Genomic DNA, 23,973 nt, shown 5'->3' with positions numbered 1-23,973 from the left:
TTAGAGTTATAGAAATTAACGAAGTATGTGGCCCAAACATTTATCACATAGTACAATGCTTCCAAATGTAGTGGTTGATCATCCGTAAAAAGCTGCATTACAAAATATGTTCAAATTACTGTTAAGGTACATATACTTTTATTATAAAGAATAATTTAAATATTATTATATGCTCCTAATCTTTTCGAATGCCTACTCTTATAATGGTAACCTTCCATTTTATAATGTAGTAGCCACACTCATAGCCTCCCGGTTATTTATTACACTACAATTCAATATAAATTAAAAGTTGACATTGATATTTTGATAAAAAATAAAGGGAGAGGAAAACATAAAATTACAAACCTTTAGGTTCAACCGTGTCGACTTTTGATAATTTGCAGTAGGTTGACATCTGAGTGAGTTATATCCACGACATGCCTTGATTAATAAAAAAACCTTGTTAGTAGACATTTACGTATTATACACAAGTAAGTTCATAATGTAATTACACTTCAACTATTTGCTTGAGATGTATGGTTGACTTCTTATGTAGTGAATAGAACCACACAACAGTGTTGTCAAGCACAAGTACCTGCAAGTGACCCCTACATCATCTATGAAAATAATTAGTAAATTAGTAAATATTTACAAGATAAAATACTAATAATTGACAACTTATAATTGAAGTTACTCATTAATATAAGGGAAAAGATATATTTGTTTTCCCTCTCCAATCAAAGTGTTGGTGATGTATGGGTGAGTTTTAACTTTCTACGCTCCAGTTGGATTAATGAAAAAGGGATCCAAGAATCCATAGACATCTTAATTCCCGTCATTAATAGAAACTCCAAACAAATACCTACAAGTAATTAGTTAAAGCATAATCAGTAATTTAATATAATAAAGTAAATTGAAATATAGGTGGAAGATAGTTATATCATAAAAAATTAAAAGATGGTTATATTCAGCTCTTGGTTTCGAGCTGCAAACTCTAACACATTTGTCATGTATGTTAGTGTTTCTTCAAAAAGAAGCGTCATCCCAAGGAACCTCCAATGAGTTTGTATCTATAGTCTTAGCAACCAATAATAAAGAGGTTATAAGATCGTCAATGGTAACCGAAAACTTCTTTTGTGGACCTGGTTTCCGACGAGGTTATTACAAAATAAAGAACATTTGTATTAAATTAAATATAATACATAAATATAAATTAATAAAATAAAATTAATTTCTTACCGGGGTTCTGGAATAACACGAATGAGGTGTTTGGGCCAGACTATGAATGTCAGAACTGCATCGACCACAATAGTTACCTCATTTGTAGGTAGAGGAACACGATCATTAACAACTTGTACTTTGTCCACCGTCACCTTCACCACATCAGGGGGAGAGCCACGTTATGTAATGTTGATGGCAAAGGCCCCAATATTTTTCCATCAAATGTAGTCCCTTCAAAGATTTTTCTAATGGCCACCATCCAAGGAATGAGGTCGTCCTCTAGAAGTAACTCACATTGGCTTATCTGGCCAATGACATCCCCTGATGTTGTAGGAGTTGCACAAATCCCCTCTGTGCTCTTGAGAATGGGGGCCACGAGCGGCTAAGTAGAAACCTGTTGCGATAGAAAATCCTGCCGCAACAACTGATTTTTCTCCTCAAACTTCTGTGGCATCTGTTCACTCTGCTAGTCAAAATTATGTTGCATCTTCTAACTTAAATCTTCCGTGATTTCTCGCCATAATTGATTCATCATTTCTTTGCTGGGCTCTGAAAAATTGTTGAATTCCAACCCTTTTCCAACTGCCTGTGCACGATCAGGGTGCTCAGGTTGTCCAATAGCTTCATGTTGGATATCTTGACGACCATGAGGTACAAAATTACCTTGGGTGCTTTGCTCAACCAAGGAATCCTGCAAGAGTCTAAAGTTATATAATTTTTTCATATAATTAATACTTTAAAAGAGATGCACAACTACATGAAAATAACTTATAATTTTTTAGACTATCCATGATTGTTGAGAACAATATGTATCCAATTTTTCATTCGCGCCATATTCCATTTTTGGTGGTGGATAGATGGAGATGGAGGTTCACTAACCCCTATATCATTTTCATAAGTTTGTTTGAATTGAAGGATCAATGTTATGTTCCAGCCATGCAAACAATACTGAGTTTGGCAACACAAAATGCATAAAAAATAAAAATAAAAATTACTACAAAAATTGAAAGAAAAATAGTAATAGTGAGGAACACTTTGAAGCATTTACACTATTTGGCTCATGGTTGGCCTTATCTTTGTTTTCCTTAACACAGCATTTATACTATTTGGCTCATGGTTGGCCTTATCTTTTTTTTCCTTAACACAGTCCAAAGAAACTTTGGCTAAAAGCTCCATCTTAGATTCATCATAATTTGTTTGGATTACAGGATCAATGATATGGTCTAGCCAAGATGTCCCTTTCCTTTTTTCTCTCACTCATGCCACCATCCTTCATTGTACCACTTTTAAGTAATTATCCTAGATGTGACAACCATTATAGTCAAATGTTAGAACACAAGATAAATTATCAATCAATTTTCCCTTAGAGCTTTGGTTGCTACATTTACCCATGGTTGAAGTTGTTACATCTACTTATAGAAGAAGTTGTTAATCCCTCACAAGATCTTTGTTCACCTTACTATGTTAGTTCATCTGATTATCCTTCCTTTCTCAATGTCCTGATTATTCTTGAGAGACCAAACTATCATCATTGATCTCGTTTATTTCAACTGAGCCTCATTTTAAAGAACAAGATAGGTTTCATTGATGGAACCATAGAAGCTCCCACTCATAACAAATTTAGAATCTAAATAATTGGTAGTTAAAACCTTGGTAGCTAATTAGATACCAATTTAGAAAATATTTATCAATAATAGAAACTAATTTAGAAATCAATCATTTTTTTAGTTTTTAAAATTATCTCTAATTTAGTCACTATAGCAACTAATTATATTTTGTCTCTAAATTAATTTCTATTTAATGATTTTCTTGTAGTGATTCCATGACTAATAAAATAAATATATAAAAAGGTTTTCCTATCATAATTATATTAACTATTAATTAGTTCCTAATGTCAAATATTTGAAATATCAATTACATATACCATGTTAAAATCAAAATTAGAAGTTTTAATACTTACCAAGAAATCTACAATCATAAATAAATTTTGATGATTCGCAATCAATATTTAACTTCTTTTTAACAGTAACTAACTCACTTTCAATCATCTAAATGAATTAGATTAAAACCATATTTCAAGACACTAGCCTCTTTCAATAAACAATTCCAATAAAAAATCAATTAATTTGGTTTCTCATAATATCTATCTAGTTACGAAAATTATAAAAATGGAAATCTCAAACGCGACTAGATTAAGTTAGAGGTAGAATTTAAAGTCATTCTCAATGTAAATTCAAAATCTGATAAATATTTTAGCTATGCAGAGAGTTTATATGAAAATATAATAATGTTTTTTATAAAATATATAATTCAAAAATTCAAGAGAATTCAAATCTCTTCTTTTTGCATTCTAATTTAAATAGTCTTCCAAATTAACACATGTACACTTAGAATAAAACATGCTAGAGAAAAAAAATATTAAATTAAAATAGGATCTATAATGTCAGAATAAACCAAAACAAGTGTATCCACCAAATAATAACTTAGGTTGTCTAAGCCAAAGCCAACATAAATCATAATAAATGAAACCTAAGACTAACACTTCTCCAATGCATATAAATAATTAAATAAATAAAAATTTAATCCTTCCCCTAATCTCAATTGCACATCTTATAGTAGATTTTCTTTTAGAAATGAGAATCTCTATCTTAGTAGATACAAAATATCTTGAGGACATACACTGTATAAGAGGAAAGTTGGATAAGTGGCTATGTATGAAATGGAAATAGGTAAATATGAAAAATAGAATGATATAAGACTAGTTATTTGGATCCCCTTCTTTGAAGAGGTATTTAATGACTGCCCAAGAATTGGTTCATGTTGCATATCTTTCTTTCGTATCTCTTATGGCATAATCATAGTGATCCAAGCTTGAAGCAGCAAAATACATTCAGTGGTTCCATATTCAGCAAATTGTCTGCTAAACAAAGTACAAGTCATTAAAAATTCAAAACCCAATACAAAGAAAATTCCAAATATGAATAATTAAAAATTAAAGATCCAGCCAAGAATCTGGGCCCAGCCGAAGAGGGTCTCTTCTACTCCTCTATATATATAGAATGTATTATTGTAAAACAGACAATATAATTAATATATATTCCTATTTGTATTTGTGTTTAATTACCAAATGAAAGTTATTGTCAATTATTTTGAAACTATTTTTCTCAATCAAAATTATGTCACATTTCTTGTTTCACTTTTATTCTTCTTTTAATAGCAAAATTGATATTAGCTTAGTTATAACAACTTTGTTAATAGCTTACTCTCGTATTTATTATTTATTGTTTCTATGTGAATTGTGATGAGTGAAAAAATATAAGTACAATTGCCGGAGGAATTTTGGGAAGAGATTGAAATAACATTATTTTATTTTAGTTCATTTTGTAAAATAATTTGTATATTTTAGATTGTTACAAAAATCAAGTGAGATTTACCAAGTTATATGATAAATTTTGAATATAAATTAAGATTCGTTTTAGGAGTGTGCATATAAGTAAATTAGAAGTAGATCTACAAGTATGATTATATAGGTATAACGTAATTAAACATTAATTCTGTATTATGTTTCTGTAATTTAATTTATACATTATCTAATCATATATTAGTACTATTTTGACTAGTTTAGCAGCACTGAGTTGAAAGCAGTCTTAGTTAGAGAAGTTTGGTCCAAACTACAGATCATGGATTCAAAACGTAGGAGTGAAGAAAGAGTTGTGACAGAAAATTCCGTGTCATTGGACAATTTATGGGCAAGACGTTTTGTTAACGTCCACCACATTTCCTTGAAACATCTATTTATATTCATTATTCATCATGCAAGGACCACAAGGGGTCAGTTACAACCTTCTACCAATTTGACCTTTAGTATATAGGTTAAGTTTCTCAATAAATAATTCTTAAGAAAAAAACTGTAACATCCAATTTTTTTAATACAGACCATTTTAAAATATATAAAAATAAAAAAATTTATTTATATTAGTTATAGAAATTAAAATCTTAATTATTTAGTTATTCATATACAAAATATCATTGTTTATTTAAATTTTTAGCATTTCATTCTTTCGCTTGTTTGAGATATTGATTCTTATTTTTTAAAGATTAGATATTAGTGAGATGATAACGAAGTAAATATCAATTTTTTTTTATTAACAAAGAATTAATTAAATTAAAGGGGATACTTCTGGGGTATCCCAACCCTTTACAAAACCTTCACAATCTATCCTAAAAAGCTTTAGGAAAACAAGGTAGAGAAGGTGTTCACATAAAGACCCTATAAACCAACTAACCAAGCATAAACTTCTATGTGCAGATAGGGACAAATCACATATAAAAGAGCAGAAACCTAGGCCCCCTTTCTCATAGCAGCATGGGATACAACCCCACTTCTCCACAAAGTCCACACGGGGTCCACTCTTCACTCACCTTTACACCTTGACCCATCCCACCTCCAAACCAACAAGGTCCATTTGCTGAACTGCTGTGACAAGTTTGGTGCAGTTCCACTCTTCAAATACAATTTTCTCCTTTCCAATTCACTCATTCAAGACTTCCCTACTTCGACACTTACCTCTTAAAGCTACACAGTTTCAAATAGCATTCAAGTATTGAAGACAGCTACACGGACAAGTTGGCTTCCATCATTAAGCTAATTGAAATTTGTTAGTTTTCAGCCTCAACCATTCTACTTTCCACTTGTAAACAGACTAAGCAATTGGAGCACACAACAGCACCACGTAAGCTTGAAGGCACTAAGGCATTCTTGCACCTTAACTCCCCAATGCAATACATCACCGAAAACCAGCACTTTGCTTCTAAAAACAGTGACCAAAATTCAAAAATCCCATACCATTCACATGGTTACCCTTTGCCTCACTTTTCACTGCAAAACCAAGGTCCTAACCAGAAAAAACAGAACCCAACTTTGGCACCTCAAAAGCTGCATCACACATCAGCAGGTTCAATAAAAACCTACTACAAATAGTGGCCCTTCCTAACAGGCAGCCCCTGCACCCTACAACAAAACCCATTCCAGCTGCCATCACATTTACTTTCATTAGTGTATAACTACAATTCCCATCCAAAATGAGTGAAACTCTCTTTGAGATTGATGATCCATGCTGCACAACAAATCCTACATGACCATTATCTTCCCCTGCATCCAACAAACATTACCCGCTCCTTCAACCATCTCATTCACTTCAACAACTTCTCAGAATTAAGAAGTAACGAAGAAACACCTTCCACATCCTATATTAATTGTTACTCCTTCTACTGCAGGTCCATGACTGCATCAAAATTTCTGATAAAATATCAATTATTGAAGCCCTAAACCCTAAACCCTAAACCATCACAATAATAACTGAAGTAAATATCAATTATTTCTAATAAAATTTACTTTTATGCTATAAATCTTCTCTTTAATATTTATAGTTTTATTGTGAGTGTTTATAGATTTCATGAGTTTTATGAGATGAGAAAATTTTCTTTCATAAGATCAATATTTGATTTTAATGCTTTGTCGTGTTGGATGTTTTTTAGATTATTAGAATCTTTCGAGTAATTTCATATTCTACCCAATCAAAGGACATACCTATAATTTAAAGAACATGAAAGTTATAATAACTTAACTTCTTCCTACTAGAGAGATGGGACCTAGAAAATTATTGAAGGTTTCGTCTTCTTCCTTCACTCGGGCAGGTTGCTAAGGCTTCACTATGATCCTTCTTGTCTTCGCGCTACTCCTTCGGCTCTCAGTCTCGGGTGAATGCCTAATGGGGGAGGTACCTGCAGAAGGCACTCCGACGCTCAAGTCAGTAAAGAGGGTATTCGGCACTCGGGTGTGTACAGTAATAATGGCGTACCTTTCTTCTTGGAATGTGTGTTATTTATATTATTTTAATGGGTTTACCTTATTAGGCTCGATTAGTGGAATGGATCACACTTATGGTTGCATTACCTAATTCTTAATGGTAGTTTAGCTTCACTGACCTTGGCTTGAGCGTTAATGGTTAAATGTGTCGGTCGACCAGGTCGTTTGTGGGGGTCTTAGTCAGCTCGGTCTCGTCCCATACTAGTACACTTGCCGCCTAGGCTCGAGGATGGATGTATCCGTTGAGTCTTTGATGGTGGGTGTCAGTCGGTTCCCCTTGGGTATGTACTGTTGGACTTCCCGAGGTGTGATGTGACCTCAGGCGGCGTGACATAACCCACATTAATGAGGGGTTTTTCGGGCGCGAGGCATTGTTGACCGTTGGATCCACGGTTGAGATAATATCGTTGTTTCGTATTCTGAGGTCCTTGGGCCCTATAAATAGTGGTCCCAACAGTGCCGAGACACTGTTCTTTTTATTTGTGAGTGCTCTGATAGCCGAGTGATCTCTCGCCCTTTGTTCTGTTAACCGAGTGCTCTATCGCCCTCCTGCTTTGCCTCAGTCTTCGACTCTGTTTAAGGTTAGTTATGTCAACCTTGTCTCGACCCACGTCCTCTTCTGATCCTCCTTCTCCTCCTCTCGTTCTTCCATCTTCTTCATCCTCTTCTTTTTCCTCTTCTTCTTCTGGGTCCTCCACTACCGACTCCTTGTCGGTCGGGGTGGCCGAGGTGCCACTCCAGGTGGAGGTTGTCAGGGGGATGATCCGGCCAATGCTATTGACCGGTCGGACTCTCCCCCGCTGGGTGTTTCTCTTGTGGACCTTAGTTGGGTGGACTCTAAGATAGTTGGGATCTCGTCCTCCTATAAGACCGAGGCTTTTGTATCCAAATTTTGGATAAGTGCCCAATTTTAAAGGCGGGCGGGCATTCTAGCTTCTTTAGCGTTGTGCCTTGCTCGTCCACCGAGAGTGTCTGTTTGGGGAGATCAGGTACCGGTCCCCCCTTCTTTACATGTATACCTGTCTCTTTTCACACTTGCATATTTTTCTTCCCTTTTACAAGTTCACAATGGGGGTCCTTCGGGCGCTCAATGTGGCTCCCACCCAAATTCACCCAAACACTTGGGCGTCCATTCAGGCCTTTCGCCTTCTGTGCAACGTCCTACGCCTTCACCCTTTTCCCTCTTCTAATCTCTCCTACTACACCTCTCACCCAGCCAGTCTTGTCTCTTGGCACTCCCTGATCGGTCGGTCAGGGAGTGTTCTCTTCAACTCCTTCGCCATCTCTTACAATAGATTCAAAGAGAGGTTTTTCAAAGTTATCATTCGGCCGGAGGCGACAACCTATTGTTTTGATGAGGCTGGTCGGTCACGGTTCCCTCTCTAGTGGACTAGCCAACCTCGTAACTCTAACGAGTGGCCGAGGTCGATGGGAGGTGCGGACGAGCTAGAGATTCTCTCGCTCTTTGATGCTCTTCCAAGGAAGCTTCCCACCAGGAGGCTGATCGGTGCATATGCCAAATTGGCGCGATGGGTGGCCGTTAAGGGTATGCGTCTTTATTTATGCTATCGGTCGATCTTGGTAGATCGTCTTCTAACACTTGTTCTTTTTTGCAGAAATCATGGCCCAAGAATGACCTGCCGGTGCCGATGTGTTGGACGCTTACAGAAAACAGGCGGCTGAGTGAAAGGGGCGTCACAACATTGACGCATTGGAAACCACAAAGGGCTCGGGTGCCCGTGTTGATAAGGGCTCAGTCGGCCCTTCCAGTAAGTCCAATAAGAGGTCAAGGGAGGGTGATAACACTGCTACCACCACTCGCTCCCCTGGCTCTCTGCCAACACGCCTCCTCGTCGGGACATGGTCGAGGTGGACTCGTCCTCACCGAAACGTGCGGCGAAGGTGGCTAGCAACTCCAACCTCTCAAAGAGGTTGGACTCTGAGATGGCCGAGAAGGAGAAGGCTTAGCAGGAGGTTGCTGAGGTCGAGCGTTGCCTGGGGGAGGTGAAGGCCGAGATGGCTAGGGTGGTGGCTAAGAACACCCAACTAAAGAAGATGGTCGAGGAGAGGAATGAGAAACTTTCATCCTCGGCGACTGAGATGGCCACCCTCAAAGTTGCTAGGGACGAGGCCGAGGCGGAGCTGGACCGCAACTTCGACCAGACCAAGGAGTTGCTAAAGTAGAGCTTCCTCCGCACTGTCCGCTAGGCCCATGTGCTTTATGGGGGTCACCGGCCTCTGGTGCCTCTTGATCATGAAGTGTACCAGGGTCGGATCATGCCCATTGCGAGATAAAGACTTTGGCGAGGCAGCAAGTTGGGCCAACCGAAGGCAAGGAAGACGAAGATAATCAAGATTAGCTTTCGACTTCAACCGTGTTGTGGCCTTTTGTTTTGTAATCTTTTTCCTTCGAGGCTAGGGTGTGGCCTCCCCCTTTTGCTATTATTAATATATCAGTTGTTTTTCTTATATCATGCCTTTGGTCTTAATGAATTTAAGTAAAACTTTCACAAGTTAAATATGTCAGTCTTCATTTGAACGGGCGATCGGCCTTTAACGCGAGTCTTTAATCAAGCAAGTTAAATTGGGCAATCGACATTTAACACGAGTCTTTAATCGAACGAGTTGTGTTAAGTTAAGAGGTTAACTTGGGTGTGTCGATCGATCTTCGCAGGGTATGCCGGTTAAGGCTACATCCACACCAAACCTAGTTGGGCGGTGTCGGTAGGGTATGCCGGTTAGGACTTCATTCAGACCGAATCGATTGAGAGGTGTTGGCAGGGTATGCCGATTAAGGCTTCATCCAGACCAAACCTAGTTGAACGGTGCTAGTAGGGTATGCCGGTTAGGGCTTCATCCAGACCGAACTGAGTGAGAGGTGTTGACAGGGTATGCTGGTTAAGGCTTCATCCAGACCAAACCTAGTTGAGTGGTGTCGGCAGGGTATGCCGGTTACAGATTCATCCAGACTGAACCGAGGCTTTGAAGGAGAGCAGTTCTAGTACTTTGAGAAAAACGCCTCATTAAAACCTCCCTGGTACTTTGAGAAAAACGCCTCATTATTTCTTTCAGCTGTAATAAAACTTAAAGTGCATGGCATTCCACGTCCTTGGTACAATTTTGCCCGATAGCCATTCTAAGTGATAAGCTCCCCCCTTTGCGACTTCTCGAACTCGGAATGGTCGCTCCCAGTTGGACAAGAACTTCCCTTTTGGAAGCTCCTTGGTCGAACTTTTGTATTGTACAGTCTTGACACCCGAAGCTTGCATGCGGTCTCCTGAATCTTGCTCTTGTCACGAAGCTCACTTACCAAGTCGAGGTTGACTAATAGGCTTTCCTCCTTTAGGGTGAGGTCGAACATTTGCCTCCGTATAGTGGGCTCGCCCACTTCGACCAGGATCATTGCCTCGGCCCCGTATGTCAAGCTGTATGGCGTTTCCTGTGTGGTTGTTTGGGGGGTGCATCTGTACGTTCATAGTACTTCTATCAACTTTTCTATCCATCGGCCTTTTGCTTTGTCGAGGCACTTCTTCAGCTCGTTCAGTATGACCTTATTTGCGGCCTCAACTTGCCCATTGGTTTGTGGGTGTTCAACCGAGGTCATGATTGATTTGATGTCGAGGTCTTCATAAAAGGACTAAAGTCCTCGGTCAATGAATTGTCACCCGTTGTCAGTTATTTTTGTGTTCGGAACGCCGAATCGACACACGATGCTTCTCCATACGAAATTTTTAATGTTTTTGGCCGAGATGGATGCAAGTGGCTCGGCCTCGATCCATTTTGTAAAATAGTCGACTCCCACTATGAGGAACTTGGTCTGTCCATTTCCTGGCGCGAAGGGGCCGATGATGTCCATGCCCCAGATGGTGAATGACCATGGAAAGATAAGACTATGCAACTCTTTTGGTTTAGCATGATGGAGGGGGCCAAACTCCTGGCATTTGGTGCATTTTTTCACGTACTCGGAATAGTCTCCCTGGACGGTCGGCCAGTAATAGCCTGCTCTCAAAACTTTGGAGGCCATCGTCCGTGCCCCTGAATGGTTTCCACAGACTCCTTGGTGTATCTCAGTCAGGACATACTCGGCTTGCTCTTTGGTGATGCACTTTACCAGGGGGGCCGAGTAGCCTCATCAGTATAAATTTTTGTTGATCATAGTGTACCGAGCACACTGTTGCTTCATTGTTTTTACTTCTTCTGGCTTACAAGTGTCGTCCTCGAGGTATTGGATGATGGGGGTCATCCAGTTATCAACCTCGGTCTGGGCTATTACCAGGAATTCGGTTTCTAACACACTGGGGTGTCTTAGCCATATTTGTATAACTGATCGTTGGTGGCTCTTTTTCTTTTTGACCGATAGCCTAGATAAGGCGTCGACCCTTTTGTTTTCCTACCTCAGTATGTGCTCCAAAGGTGCCTTGTTAAATCGAGCAATGCTGTTTCAGGCAACATGGTAGTAGCGTTGTAGTAGGGGTTCCTTTACTTCAAACTCTCCCTTGACTTGGCCGACCATAACTTGAGAGTCGCTTTTGCATACGACCTCGCGTGCTCCCATGTCGTAGGCTAGGTTTAGCCCAGCGAGCAAGGCCTCGTACTCGCCCTGGTTGTTGGTCACCTTAAACCCAAACTGGAGTGCTTGCTCTAGTAGGAGATCGCCCGGTCCTTCCAAGACGACTTCTGCTCCACATGTTATCTTGTTGGACGAGTCATCCACGTAGAGTGTCCACCCAGCCGACAAGGTGGGTAGCGCTGTGAGCTCGGCTAAGAAGTCGGCCAGGCACTGGGACTTGATACCCCCATTGGTTGATACTGAATGTCAAATTCGGACAGCTTGACCGACCATCCTATCATCCTTCCTGCAAGGTCGAGTTTAGATAAAATTTTAAAGATGGGGTAGTCAATCCTTACAGTGATTGAATGATTTTGGAAGTAGGGGCGCATCCTCCTTGTTGTGAGGACTAGGGCGAACGCCACCTTTTCGATCATCTAATACCTCGTCTCGGCTGCATGAAGCGTCCGGCTGACGAAGTATAATGGTCGTTCCTCGTTCTCGACCTCCTACACTAAGGCAGCACTGATTGCCTCCTCCGACTGCCAAGTAAACCAGGATGGGTTGGTCGGGTCTCGGCTTTTGTATGACCGATGGAGATGTTAGGAAATCCTTCATCTGCTTGAAGATTTCCTCGCATTTGTCGTCCCAACTAAACTTCACTGTCTTCCGAAGTAGTTGTACCATCTGTCTCGTCCGCTCGACCAGTCAAGGGACAAATCTTGAGTGGGTTGTCAAGTGCCCTCAGGAGTTGTTGCACCTCCTTGATATTCTTTGGACTTCTCATGCCGACTATGGCTTGACATTTGTCAGGATTGGCCTGTATCCCCCTATGGGTGAGCATAAAGCCCAAGAATTTCCCTCCCTCAACCCCGAATGTGCATTTTTCGGGGTTGAGCTTCATATTAGCCCCCCTAAGGGCCTTGAACACCTCCTCGAGGTCCTCCACGTGTTAATCGAAAGAGTCAGACTTCACCACTATGTCGTCCACATATACCTCTACACACCGGCCGATCAGCCCTTAGAAGATTTTGTCCATGAGGCGCTGGTAGGTTGCCCGTTCTTGAGGTCAAACGGCATGATCTCATAGTAGTTATTGGCATCGACCGTCATGAAGGCCGTTTTCTCTTTATCCTTGGGCTGCATACTTATCTGGTTATAGCCAGAATAAGCGTCTAGGAAGCTTAGAATTTTATGGCCGGCGCCCCATCTACCAAGCGGTCGATGTTCGGTAAGGGGTAGGAGTCTTTCGGACAACCACTGTTGAGGTTTCTGTAGTCGACACACATCCTCCAATTACTGTTTGACTTGGTGACCATGACGACGTTGACCAGCCAAGTCGTGTACTGGGTTTCACGTATGAACCCGACCAATATAAGCTTCTGGGCCTCTGCCTTTGCTACTAAAAGCTTCTCGTCGTCGTAATCCCTTTTCTTCTGGGAGATCGGTTGTGCTTCCTTAAACACTAATAACTTGTGGGTGATGATATTCGGGCTTATGCCCGGCATGTCAGATGGTGTCCACGCAAACATATCTACATTCTTCTTTAGCGTGGCATGCATTACCTCAGCCTCGGCTGCTACCATGGTTGTTCCAACAGCGGTACTGCGCTCTTCATCCAGAAGCGGTACTCGCCTTAGTTCTTCCTTAGCCACCAGCCTGTCTTCGGTCGCCCGTGGATCCAGGTCTACCAACGCAACGGTTGGCTCTACTAACATCGATCGGGCTTCCTAAGATGAACGGTCCTTCTAAGAGGATTTTCTCTTGGGAGAGATATCGTTCCTCAAAGGCTCCACTCGGAGGCTTTCGACATAACATTCTCGTGCCTCCTTCTGGTCCACATGGACTGTAAGGATATCCCCTGTTGATGACGGGAACTTCATTGCTAGGTGAGGAGTCGACATGATCGCCATCAGTCGGTTGATGGACGGTCGTCCGAGGAGAATGTTATAGAGGTATTCGTGTCGATTACCAAATATCGGATTCTTATCGTCTTGTTGTTCTTCTCCTGATTGAAGGTGGTGTAGAGCTTAATGTAGCCCTTGGTACCCACCCTTTTACCAGAGAACCCGACTACATGGTCATCGTAAGGCACCATCTCGGCCTCGGGTATCCTCATAGCTTTAAACGTTTTCCAGTAGAGGATGTCTATTGAACTCCCTTGGTCCACAAGGGTCTTCCTGATGGTGAATCGGTCTGTATCAACCGATATAACCATGGGATCGTCCTGCCGATAGTCTACGCCTTTGAATTCATCGTCTGTGAAGGTGATGGGTGGCATCCTCGGTCAGAATACTACCGCATTCACCTGGTGTACTGCCCGAAGGTGTTTCTTTCGGGCATTGTTTGTACTTCCTCCACCGGAAAAGCTGCTAGCTATGATGTTGATAACCTCTCGGTTTCCTCTTCTTTCGGCCTCCTGGGGAGGGTCCTCTCTCCAAGACCGACGGTGATCTTCTTCTCTAAGAGGACTCCTCTCTGCGAGGTGAGCACCCTCCGTCTCGGCCGTTTCCGACGAATCGGAATAGGTGCCCGGCTTGAATGAGTTCCTCAATTTTGTCTTTCAAAGTCTATCATTCCTCAGTGGAGTGTCCTTTGTTCTGATAACACCGACACTGCTTCCTTTGGTCGGCGTTGTTTGGGCTAGCCATCTTCCTGGGAGGAGGGATCAATTCGGCGTTGAGTCTTGTCCAGGATTCTTCCCTTCTCGACCGTCAAGGAGGTGTATCTCGAGAACCGACTTCCTCGATTCCTGTTATCTCTGCGTCTGTCACCCTACTGATTTGATCGGCCTTGGCGATCCTTATCTTCCTTGCTCTTCTCTCCACTGGCCTGGTTGCGGAAGTCCCTGAGCTCTTCCAGCTGCATATACTTAGCAGCTTTCTTCCTCAGCTCGTCCAGGGTGGCGGTTGGCTGCATGCACAAATTATCAGCAAAAGGCCCTGGGCGCAAGGCTGTCAGCATATGATGCATGGCAACGTCCGGGATGAGGTTCCGGATGCTCATTGTCACCTTGCTGAACCTATCAACAAAGGTTCTCAGCGAATCTCACTTCTCCTGGCGGATGCCTAATAGGGCGATGGGGGTTAGGTGATGCGACCTGCTGGTGGCAAACTAAGTCTCGAACTTCACCACGAGTGTGGCAAAACTATCAATGGAATTGGGTGGGAGTTTGATAAACCAGCTAAGGGTTGCTCTCTTCAACGATGTAGGAAACACTCGCCACAACACTGCATCGTCCGAGGTGTAGAGACTCATATGGGTGATATAGACATCCATATGCTCGTCCGGGTTAGTAGACATGTCGTATCGGTCTCGGTTGAAACCCTTCCACTGTCCGGTAGTGGAAGTTCAATGATAGTGTTGCTGAAAGGGTGTCGGCGGGCTGAGTCCACGGTGACAGTCGTCCTCGCCGACTTGTTAAGAAAGGATTCGCCATCCATCTCGTGGGTGGGGATCTTGTCCCTTGTGTCCTTCGCCGGTCTCGGGTTGGGAGGGGAGGTGAAGGACCTGCCGACAACGTTGGTCGATCCAGTGGATGGTCCTCCCTCCATCAGCTTCTTTTTCATTTCTTCGTTCTCCCTTCAGAGAGCTTGCATCTCTTGTCCATTCTTCTGGACAACTTCTTCTGTCCTCCTCTTCATCTCGACCATCTCTCTTTGCAGAGAAAACAACATCTTTTCCATGCTTCTGGTTGAGATCATCTACTTTCTCTCTTTAGCTAGTTTCTCTTGGCCCCACGGTGGGTGCCAATTGTTCCTGCTAGGGAGATGGGACCTGGAGAACTATTGAAGGCTTTGTCTTCTTCCTTCCCTCGGGCAGGTTTCTAAGGCTTCACTATGATCCTTCTGGTCTTCGCGCTACTCCTTCGGTTCTCAGTCTCGGGTGAATGCCAAATGGGGGAGGTACCTATAGAAGAGACTCCAGTTAAGAGGGTATTCAACACTCGAGTGTACAGTAATAATGACTTACCTTTCATCTTGAAATGTGCACTATTTATATTATTTTAATGGACTTACCTTATTGGGCCCGATTAGTAGAATGAATCACATTTATGGTTGCATTACCTAATTCTTAATGGTAGTTTAGCTTCACTGACCTTGGTTTGAGCGTTAATGGTTAAATGTGTTGGTCGGCCAAGCCATCCGTGAAAGTCTCAATCAGGAAGACCGAGTCTCAGTCACCTCGATCTCGTCCCATATACATAACTTATTTCAATTTGGTTTTAGAATTGAGATGAAGATTTAAATTAGAATTAGTTTTTGACATAGTACACAAAGCATGTCACAATTGCGTAAAAGATGTTTGGAATGAAAATGTTTGTTTGAAGTGGAATGATTTTTATTTTGAAAAAGACGAGAAAGAAAAAAATAAAAATAATTTTACAACATTAAAAAGTATATTAAAAAAATGAAAATGTATACATTAAAAAATAATCCTCTTTATATAGTGAAAAATAGGTAATAGTTCATATATTCTTACTAAAACAAAGTACTGTATAAGTCGTCAAAAACATCTATTAATTTCAAGAACATAGTTATATATCTTTATTTTCATAAATTAGTTGTTAAGTGATTTTCTGCTCCAAAAGGAAAAGTTATGATTATGGTGTGTTGACACAGTTCAAAACAATTACTCTCACTTTATAATTCATTATATTATTATTATTTGAATCTTTTATATTTTAATACAAATTATTAATATATATTATTAAAATATGTTGTAAATGAGAGTGTTTTGTCTTGTATGTGTCAAATAATTTTTTTCTATAATGATAAAATTTTAAAATAACAAAGTTTCTTTATTAAATTAAACAAGCATGCAAACAATAGAAGCATAAAAGAGAAAAATAAAAACTATTACAGAAATTGAAAGAAAAATAGTAATATTATTAGTGAGGAATACTTTGAAGCATTTCTACCACTTGGCTCATGGTGGGCCTTATATCTTTGTCTTCCTCAACACAGTCCAAAGCCACTTGGGTTAAAAGCTCCATCTTAGATTCATCATAATTTGTTTGGATTGCTGGATCAATGATATGGTCTAGCCAAGATGTCCCTTTCCTTTTTTCTCTCACCCATGCCACCACCCTTCCATTGTACAACTCTTCTCCATCAATGTTTTGAACACCCATTGTTGGGCTTTTCCCAGTTATCATCTCCAACAGAACAATTCCATAGCTGTAAACATCAACCTTGGAGGTGATTGCTAAGTTCAGAACCCACTCAGGTGCCATGTATCCTCTGGTTCCTCTTATCATTGAAAAACTTGAATTGTTCAGGCTGTTCCTGTTTTGCAGCTTGGAAAGCCCAAAATCTGCTACCTTGGGTTGATAATTAGCATCAAGAAGTATGTTCTGAGGTTTTATATCACAGTGCAGTATCCATTCTAAGCATTCTTCATGCAGATATGCTAGAACTCTTGCTGTTGCAATGGCAATGTTGTATCTCTTACTCCAATTGAGTGTGTTGGATGAGAGATTTTCTGCCAACGAACCCTTCTCCATATACTCATACACCAACAACCTATGCTTTCCCTCAGCACAATATCCCCACATTTCAATCAAGTTCATGTGGTTAAGCCTTCCAATGATGCTCACTTCAGCAAGGAATTCCCCTTCTCCTTGTTTGCATTCATTCAGTTTCTTAATTGCTGCATGTCTTTGATCTGGTAAAATACCCTTGTACACAATCCCTCCTGCACCCCTTCCAATCTCCTCGCTGAACCCCTTCGTCGCCTCCTTCAACTCAGAATAACTATATTTTCTGAATCTATCGGTCAGAGGATGGTAATCGTGTTCATCTGCACGAGACTTTTGGCGCGTCTTAACTATGAAGCCCCACACCACAAAACCGCAAACCAATTCAAGAGCACCAATGGCAGTGGCAACCCAAAGGAAAAACCTCACTATCTTGCTTACATGATATTCGTTGTACACTCTGTGAATTTTAACAGTACAAACATGCTCATTTGAACCAAAAGAGTCTTCCGTGAAAATGCTATGATTTTTAGGCACTTTCAAGGACATTGTTGCCTTGAAACTCGGTGTACGCCGCCCATTGAGCAGTTGCATCTTGGTGTAGCACGTGTAATAGTTCTTGTCCTCATTGTATGAGTACTGAAACCCCTTACAGTTACAGTCTTCTAAGCACAGATTCGTACAATTGCTATAGCTAATATTTGCAGTAAAGGTAGCATCATAACCATAAATCTCAACACCCGTCAACTCCAAGAAGGTAGACTCACTTCTATTGCAAGACAAAACGAACACCGGTTCACAGCCATAAGACCAATCGCTATGGTTCTTCACTCTATATCCCGGAAGACATGAGCACTTCCTTCCAAGTTTAGGATCATAACTGCACGCACTGTTACCTCCACAAATCCCGTGGATATTGCACAGATCACCTCTCAGTTGCCACGAAACAAACCATTCATCATGCAGTGTATACACTCTAAGGTTACCATCAGAATCAAGTTTCAATCTTCTCTGCTTCCTACCGCCATAATCAGATGTGGTGAAAGAAAAACCATCAGATGACATGAATCTTCCGAGTGAGTCCAACGTCGCGAGTCTACTGCTATTGTAAATAAACCTTCCAGCCTCCCAACTCACCAGCCATGGATTTGGCCAGTAAATGCTGGAAACATCAGGGCCATCGTAGAGAAGACGAAGAACGTTGTCATCGTCGAAGAAGAGCTTGTAGAAACCGGAGGAATGGTTAGTGCTGCTTCTTGCAGACACGAGTTGCGTGTGTCTCGTGAGGGGCTGTCCTGGAAGGAGAGTATCGGTGGGAAAATCAAAGCTTTGCCACAGAACGGTTCCTTGGAGGTCACTCAACACGAGATTGCCATTATCTTTGAGATACAACACTGGTGAAGCGAATGAATCAGTGTTTGAAGACCACACCGTTCGTTGAGCAGCATCATCCAAGACAAGGTTACCGGTTGGCGAGAGGGAGAGCTTGGAGCGTTTTCCGTTAACGGGGTCTTCGCGGTTCGCCATCCACACGATTGCGGGGTGGTTGTGGGAACAAGTTTGTGTGAAGCATATGGCGAAGGAGTAGGCGTTTGTACCAATGGCAACGAAGCGAGCGGAGAAAACGCCGTTTGGGGAGAGAATAACGTCTTGAGGTTTCTCTACCGAGAGGGATGAGCCCATGGCGAGTGATGAAGATGCAGAATGTGAAGTTGTCAGAGACAAGAATGGTAGGAACAAAAATAGTAAGATTGAGGAAGCCATGTTCATGGCACAATGCAAGCAAGATGTTACGATGTGGTGTGTGTGTAGGTGTGTCGATGGATACTGTATATAAGGCTTCGTTGACGGACTTTTATGGTCAAGATGACTGCTTAATTTTGGAAGGAAAAAATTTCATAGACACCACATCACATTATAATAATATTATAATATTTAAAATTAAAAAATAAATTAATATGATTAAAATATTATTTTATTGATTTATAAAGTGTATGTTTTTTACTGTTCATAGTGTTAACCTATCACCCCAATTTGGAAAGAATCAAGATGGAAAATACATTCAAACTTAATTAAGCCAAAATAATATACACATATATTGGTCCTATTATTTAAGAAACATGAAATGTATTCTCTAATCAAAATGCAAATTTTATAAAATCAAAATAAAAAAAAGTTAATCATTAGAATAAATATACTATAAGGATTATAAATATATTACACTTAAATTAAAAGTATAAAATCATTACAAAATACATATGAAATTAAAAAATTGTGATATAGAAGAAATAAATTAAATAATTGTCTTATAGAATGAATAAATAATAAATAAAATTGTCACTGTAGCTACACTAAGAAATAAAAAAAATATAGATTAGAAGATTTTTTGCTAGGCATTGTGTTAAGATTGGTCATCTAATCAATTTTATCTCATGTTGATGTTAAGATTTGTCCTACCCCTATCTTTACTCGTGAGAATTGAAAAGATAAAAGATATTCTTCATTAATTGTCCTATATACTTTTAGTAGGATTGTAGTAATTGTTTTGTAATCCAATATGAAAAGTTCATAATATTTAAAATTTTGAATTATCCTTCATTCCACTGGCTTTCAGTTGTTGGGTCCTTTAAGTGATAGACTCTATAACATTATCATCATTTAAAAAGAATATTAATAATTACTATATTTGATTAAATTATATATTATTTGAAAAATTAAAAAATTATTAATATTTAAAGTTATTTTTTATTTTTAATAAATAATTTTTAAATTTATATTTAATTAATTAACAAAATTTTAACTAACAAAGTTTTAGATTCTAAAACGGTTTTCCAACTACTTACACTAAAGGTCAAATTGGTAGAAGGTTGTCACCGACTCCTTTTGTGTGGTCCTTACATGATGAATAATGAATAAGTCGACGCTAACAATTTCCCACTATTAGACGGAAATTTTTTGTCTCGGTTGAATGGGTCACAACTAATTCTTCACTCCTTCGTTTTTTATTTTTATTCATAATCTATGGTTTGTGGTTTGGAAGAAACACAATCTTAAAAATACTATGAGTAAAGATAATGGATCGAAACGAAATCCGTCGTTGGATAAAATATGGTAGCATTTTCGTTATTAATTAAATATTTATAGTAAAATAATGATAGTTCTTTCTGAATTGTCATTAATATTGGTCTTGTGTGAAAATTGTGACGATTTTTTTCTGAACCGTCGTTACAAATGGATATTGTGTCGAAACTGCGACGGTCAGACACTTAACTGTCGTTATAAAACGAAAAATAAACTCATTCTGTGCACAACACAGGTTAACACAAAACGTGCCAACCATCAACTCCCCAACACGCCAAGCGTCTTCTTCTCTCCTCTGTGTGCACAAGCAAACACCTGCCTCCGCCTCCGTGTGCCAACCTTTCGCCTTCGCACGTCGGCAACACCTTCCGCAACGCCAACACCTCCACCACATGTTGCCACTGTGAACTTGGCTTTAGAAGGTGATACGACCCAAATTCATAAAGAGATGACCATGGATGCTAATCTTGAAGGGTCATCTCAACAAGCAAAAGAAGATGCCATTAATAGGAGGAATGGTCAAGGACCAAAACACTTGAAGTTCTTCCTATTAGTGTTCTTCCCAACAAAAGCCCAAGCCTAAACTGAGGTCCAAGCCCAACACATGATTTTCATCATCCTTCATGCCTCAAAAGATTACTAAGAGTAAGGGCACAAACATTAATAGATGAGCATCAATTGGTGTCTCTTTTTTGTAAATTCTTTAGAGTAAATTTAAATAAAACATAAAAGGGAGGTGTGGATAGGAGTTTAGGGCTTATGAGAAGAAGAAACAAAGTCACACCTTCCATGTGAAGTTACACCTTCCATGTGACATGTTTTTAGGCGCCATTTTTAAATAGTTTTCATTTGAATTTTCCCACCTAAATTTCAACCCTCTCACACTATAAATAGAGGTGTTTGGTTCATGTAAAATTACATTGAAATTGAAGTAAAGTTACTCTACTCAAATTGAGTGAGAATTTGTGAGACTTGTTTCTCATTTCCTAGTCTTATCTTGTGAGTCTTTGGGAGCTCTCAAGTGGCGGCAACCTTCACTCATCTTGGAGTCTGTTCATCTTCCAAGTGATGTGGACCTCTTCCCTTGCTTCAACCACTAAGTCTTTCTATCATTCATCTTCTCATTCCATTTTCACTCCATATCAAATTCTAAAACATGTCTTGTTCATTGTTCTTGATTTCAATCGATAGAATTGTGTTATTTCTTGAATCTAATCAGTTCATATGTTTTCTTTGATGATTCTATTCGGTTCATGTTAATTGCTTTGTGTTCTTGAATCCACTTCACTAATTTTCGTACATTCTTCACCTATACTTGTGTTTTTCCTTTGATCTTTGGAAATGAACCTTCTCATCTACTTACCACTTGTTTGTTAGAAAGTATGACTTTAAACTATAGGGGGTGAATGGTTTAAAGAGGTTTTTCAAAAACTTTTAAGCCTAGAATGAATTTACTTTGAGAATAACTTGATTAAGAAATCATTTTGTCAAAACACAAAGCAAAAGTATAACACCAGAAAAACAATCGGTTGTTTCGTAGAAACAATCGGTTGTTTATACCAGTTTGCAAATATAAAAACTGAATTTAAAAAGATTAAGGATAGAGAAAATGCACACAGAGATTTATACTGGTTCACTCTAAACCCAGAGCTATATCTAGTCTTCCCAGAAACCATTGGAGAATCCACTAAGCAATAAACCCTAGATTACTTACAACACAACCAAAGAAGTGACCTTGATCCCCTTAAGACACACACTTCCTTTGGTCCAACACAACAACACTAAGAATGATGATCTTGATCCCCTCAAGAACACACAACACTTCTCAGCAATACACACAAAGTTTCTTTCAACAGTACAAAGGATTACACTTGTTACAGAACAAATCTGAAATTAATACAAGATGAAAATTCTATCTCACACTCTTTGATCAATGCAATCTCTAAGCAATTCTCAACTTTTTTCAAAATCTCAAAAACTATTGAAAAAAACTCAAATATGTTTTTCTTTATTAAATCAAAGTTGTTTGTTGCATAATCTTAACAAACCATTAATTGCATTTAAAGATTGGTCAAAGCATTAAAAGCTGGAGCGTAAACAGTTAGAAAAACATTTAATGCTCAGTCAAAGCACAAAACAGTTTTCTGTTTATGGTCCCAAAACAAACAATCGGTTGTTTCCATGATTCAATCGGTTGTTTTGGTTTTGACAACAAGTCAACCATTGAAAACAATTTTTCAACCTTTCTAAAAACACCTAAGTATAAAATAATCGGTTGTTTCGACAAAACAACAGGTTGTTTTACACTTAGTTTGAAGAACACTTTTTTTTTAAAAGGTTTGAAAATGCTTATGCTTTGGATTCAATCAAGAGTGAATTATACATAAAATCTACCCTAGATCCTATCTAAAAGACAGCTCAGCCACAACAATAACATCTAGCCTTTCATCATCCTTCAAAGGGTTTGGATTCTTCAAAGCTTGAACACACTTGGTTCAACAATCTCCCCTATTTGATGAAGACAAATCCCTGGTGCTTGTGTTAGATTTGATTGAATTTGAAGCATTACTTGCAAAATTAGCTTATATATAGTCCAATGCTTCTTACAACAAAATGTTAGATTTTCACACATTGAAAGCATATTTCCAGACAAACAATCGGTTGTTTACACGAAACAATCGGTTGTTTCTATCAGCAGCAACAAAAACAGTTTTAATATAAGAGATTTCAACAGATTTAAACAGTTTTAAAGAAAGATACACAAGCACCAATCAATTATCCCCCTATTTGTCTTCACAAATAGACTCTAACATATATTAAAACAAATTTAGGAGAGATTATTAAGATCAAGGATACCTAGCTCATTTCTTAGAAAGAAGAACTTCTCTTTTGGTAATGGTTTAGGGAAGATATCAGCCAACTGCAGTTTTGTCTCTACAAACTTCACTTCACAGTCCCCATTGCTTACATGATCCCTGATGAAATGATGTCGTATCTCAATATGTTTGGTCCTTGAGTGCTGAATCTGATTTTTGGTAAGATTGATGACATTTGTGTTGTCACACATTAAAGGAACTTTGCTGATTTGTAATCCAAAGTCTGGAAGTTGTTGTTTGAGCCATAGAATCTGTGCGCAACAGCTTCCAGTAGCTATGTACTCAGCCTCAGCAGTAGAGAGAGCAACACATACTAGCTTCTTGCTATGCCATGAGATAAGGCTTGAACCAAGAAGGTGGCAAGTGCCACTTGTGCTCTTCCTATCTAGCTTGCATCCTGCAAAGTCAGAATCTGAATAACCAATTAAATGAATGGGAGAGTGAGAAGGATACCATAACCCAACAGTTGATGTTCCTTTGAGATATTTTAGAATTCTTTTTGTAGCTTTGATGTGTGACTCTTTAGGATTTGCTTGATATCTTGCACAAAGACACACTGCAAACATAATGTCTGGCCTACTAGCTGTTAGATATAGCAAAGAGCCAATCAATCCTCTGTATTTGGTTTGATCTACTCCCTTTCCAGCAGCATCTGTATCCATGTAGCAGCTTGATGGCATAGGAGTGCTTTCTTCTTTGCAACTTTTCATTTCAAATTTCTTGAGAATCTCCTTGCAATACTTTGATTGGCATAAAAAGATCCCATCCTTTGTTTGCTTAACCTGCAATCCAAGAAAGAAAGACAATTCTCCCATCATAGATATTTCAAACTCACCTTTCATGGCAGCCACAAACTCTTCACACAAACAATCTTGTGTAGCACCAAAGATGATGTCATCAACATAGATTTGCATAAGAA

General features: G+C 39.4%; 1 protein-coding gene across 1 annotated transcript; it reads right to left on the bottom strand.

Annotated features, from left to right (window-relative positions):
• Window positions 1–16,486: 16,486 nt before the first annotated feature.
• LOC137826779 (putative receptor protein kinase ZmPK1) lies at window positions 16,487–18,928 on the bottom strand. The gene has a single exon (XM_068632917.2). The coding sequence runs from the start codon at window positions 18,865–18,867 to the stop codon at window positions 16,510–16,512; it is 2,358 nt and encodes a 785-aa protein (XP_068489018.2). The 5' UTR covers window positions 18,868–18,928; the 3' UTR covers window positions 16,487–16,509.
• Between the last annotated feature and the right edge of the window lie 5,045 nt (window positions 18,929–23,973).

This window comes from Phaseolus vulgaris, chromosome 8 (genome assembly GCF_051622355.1).
Source record: "Phaseolus vulgaris cultivar YP4 chromosome 8, ASM5162235v1, whole genome shotgun sequence".
NCBI classification, from domain to species: domain Eukaryota; kingdom Viridiplantae; phylum Streptophyta; class Magnoliopsida; order Fabales; family Fabaceae; genus Phaseolus; species Phaseolus vulgaris.
The sequence above is the reverse complement of the archived record's forward strand: the minus strand, read 5'-3'. Positions and strand labels throughout refer to the sequence as shown.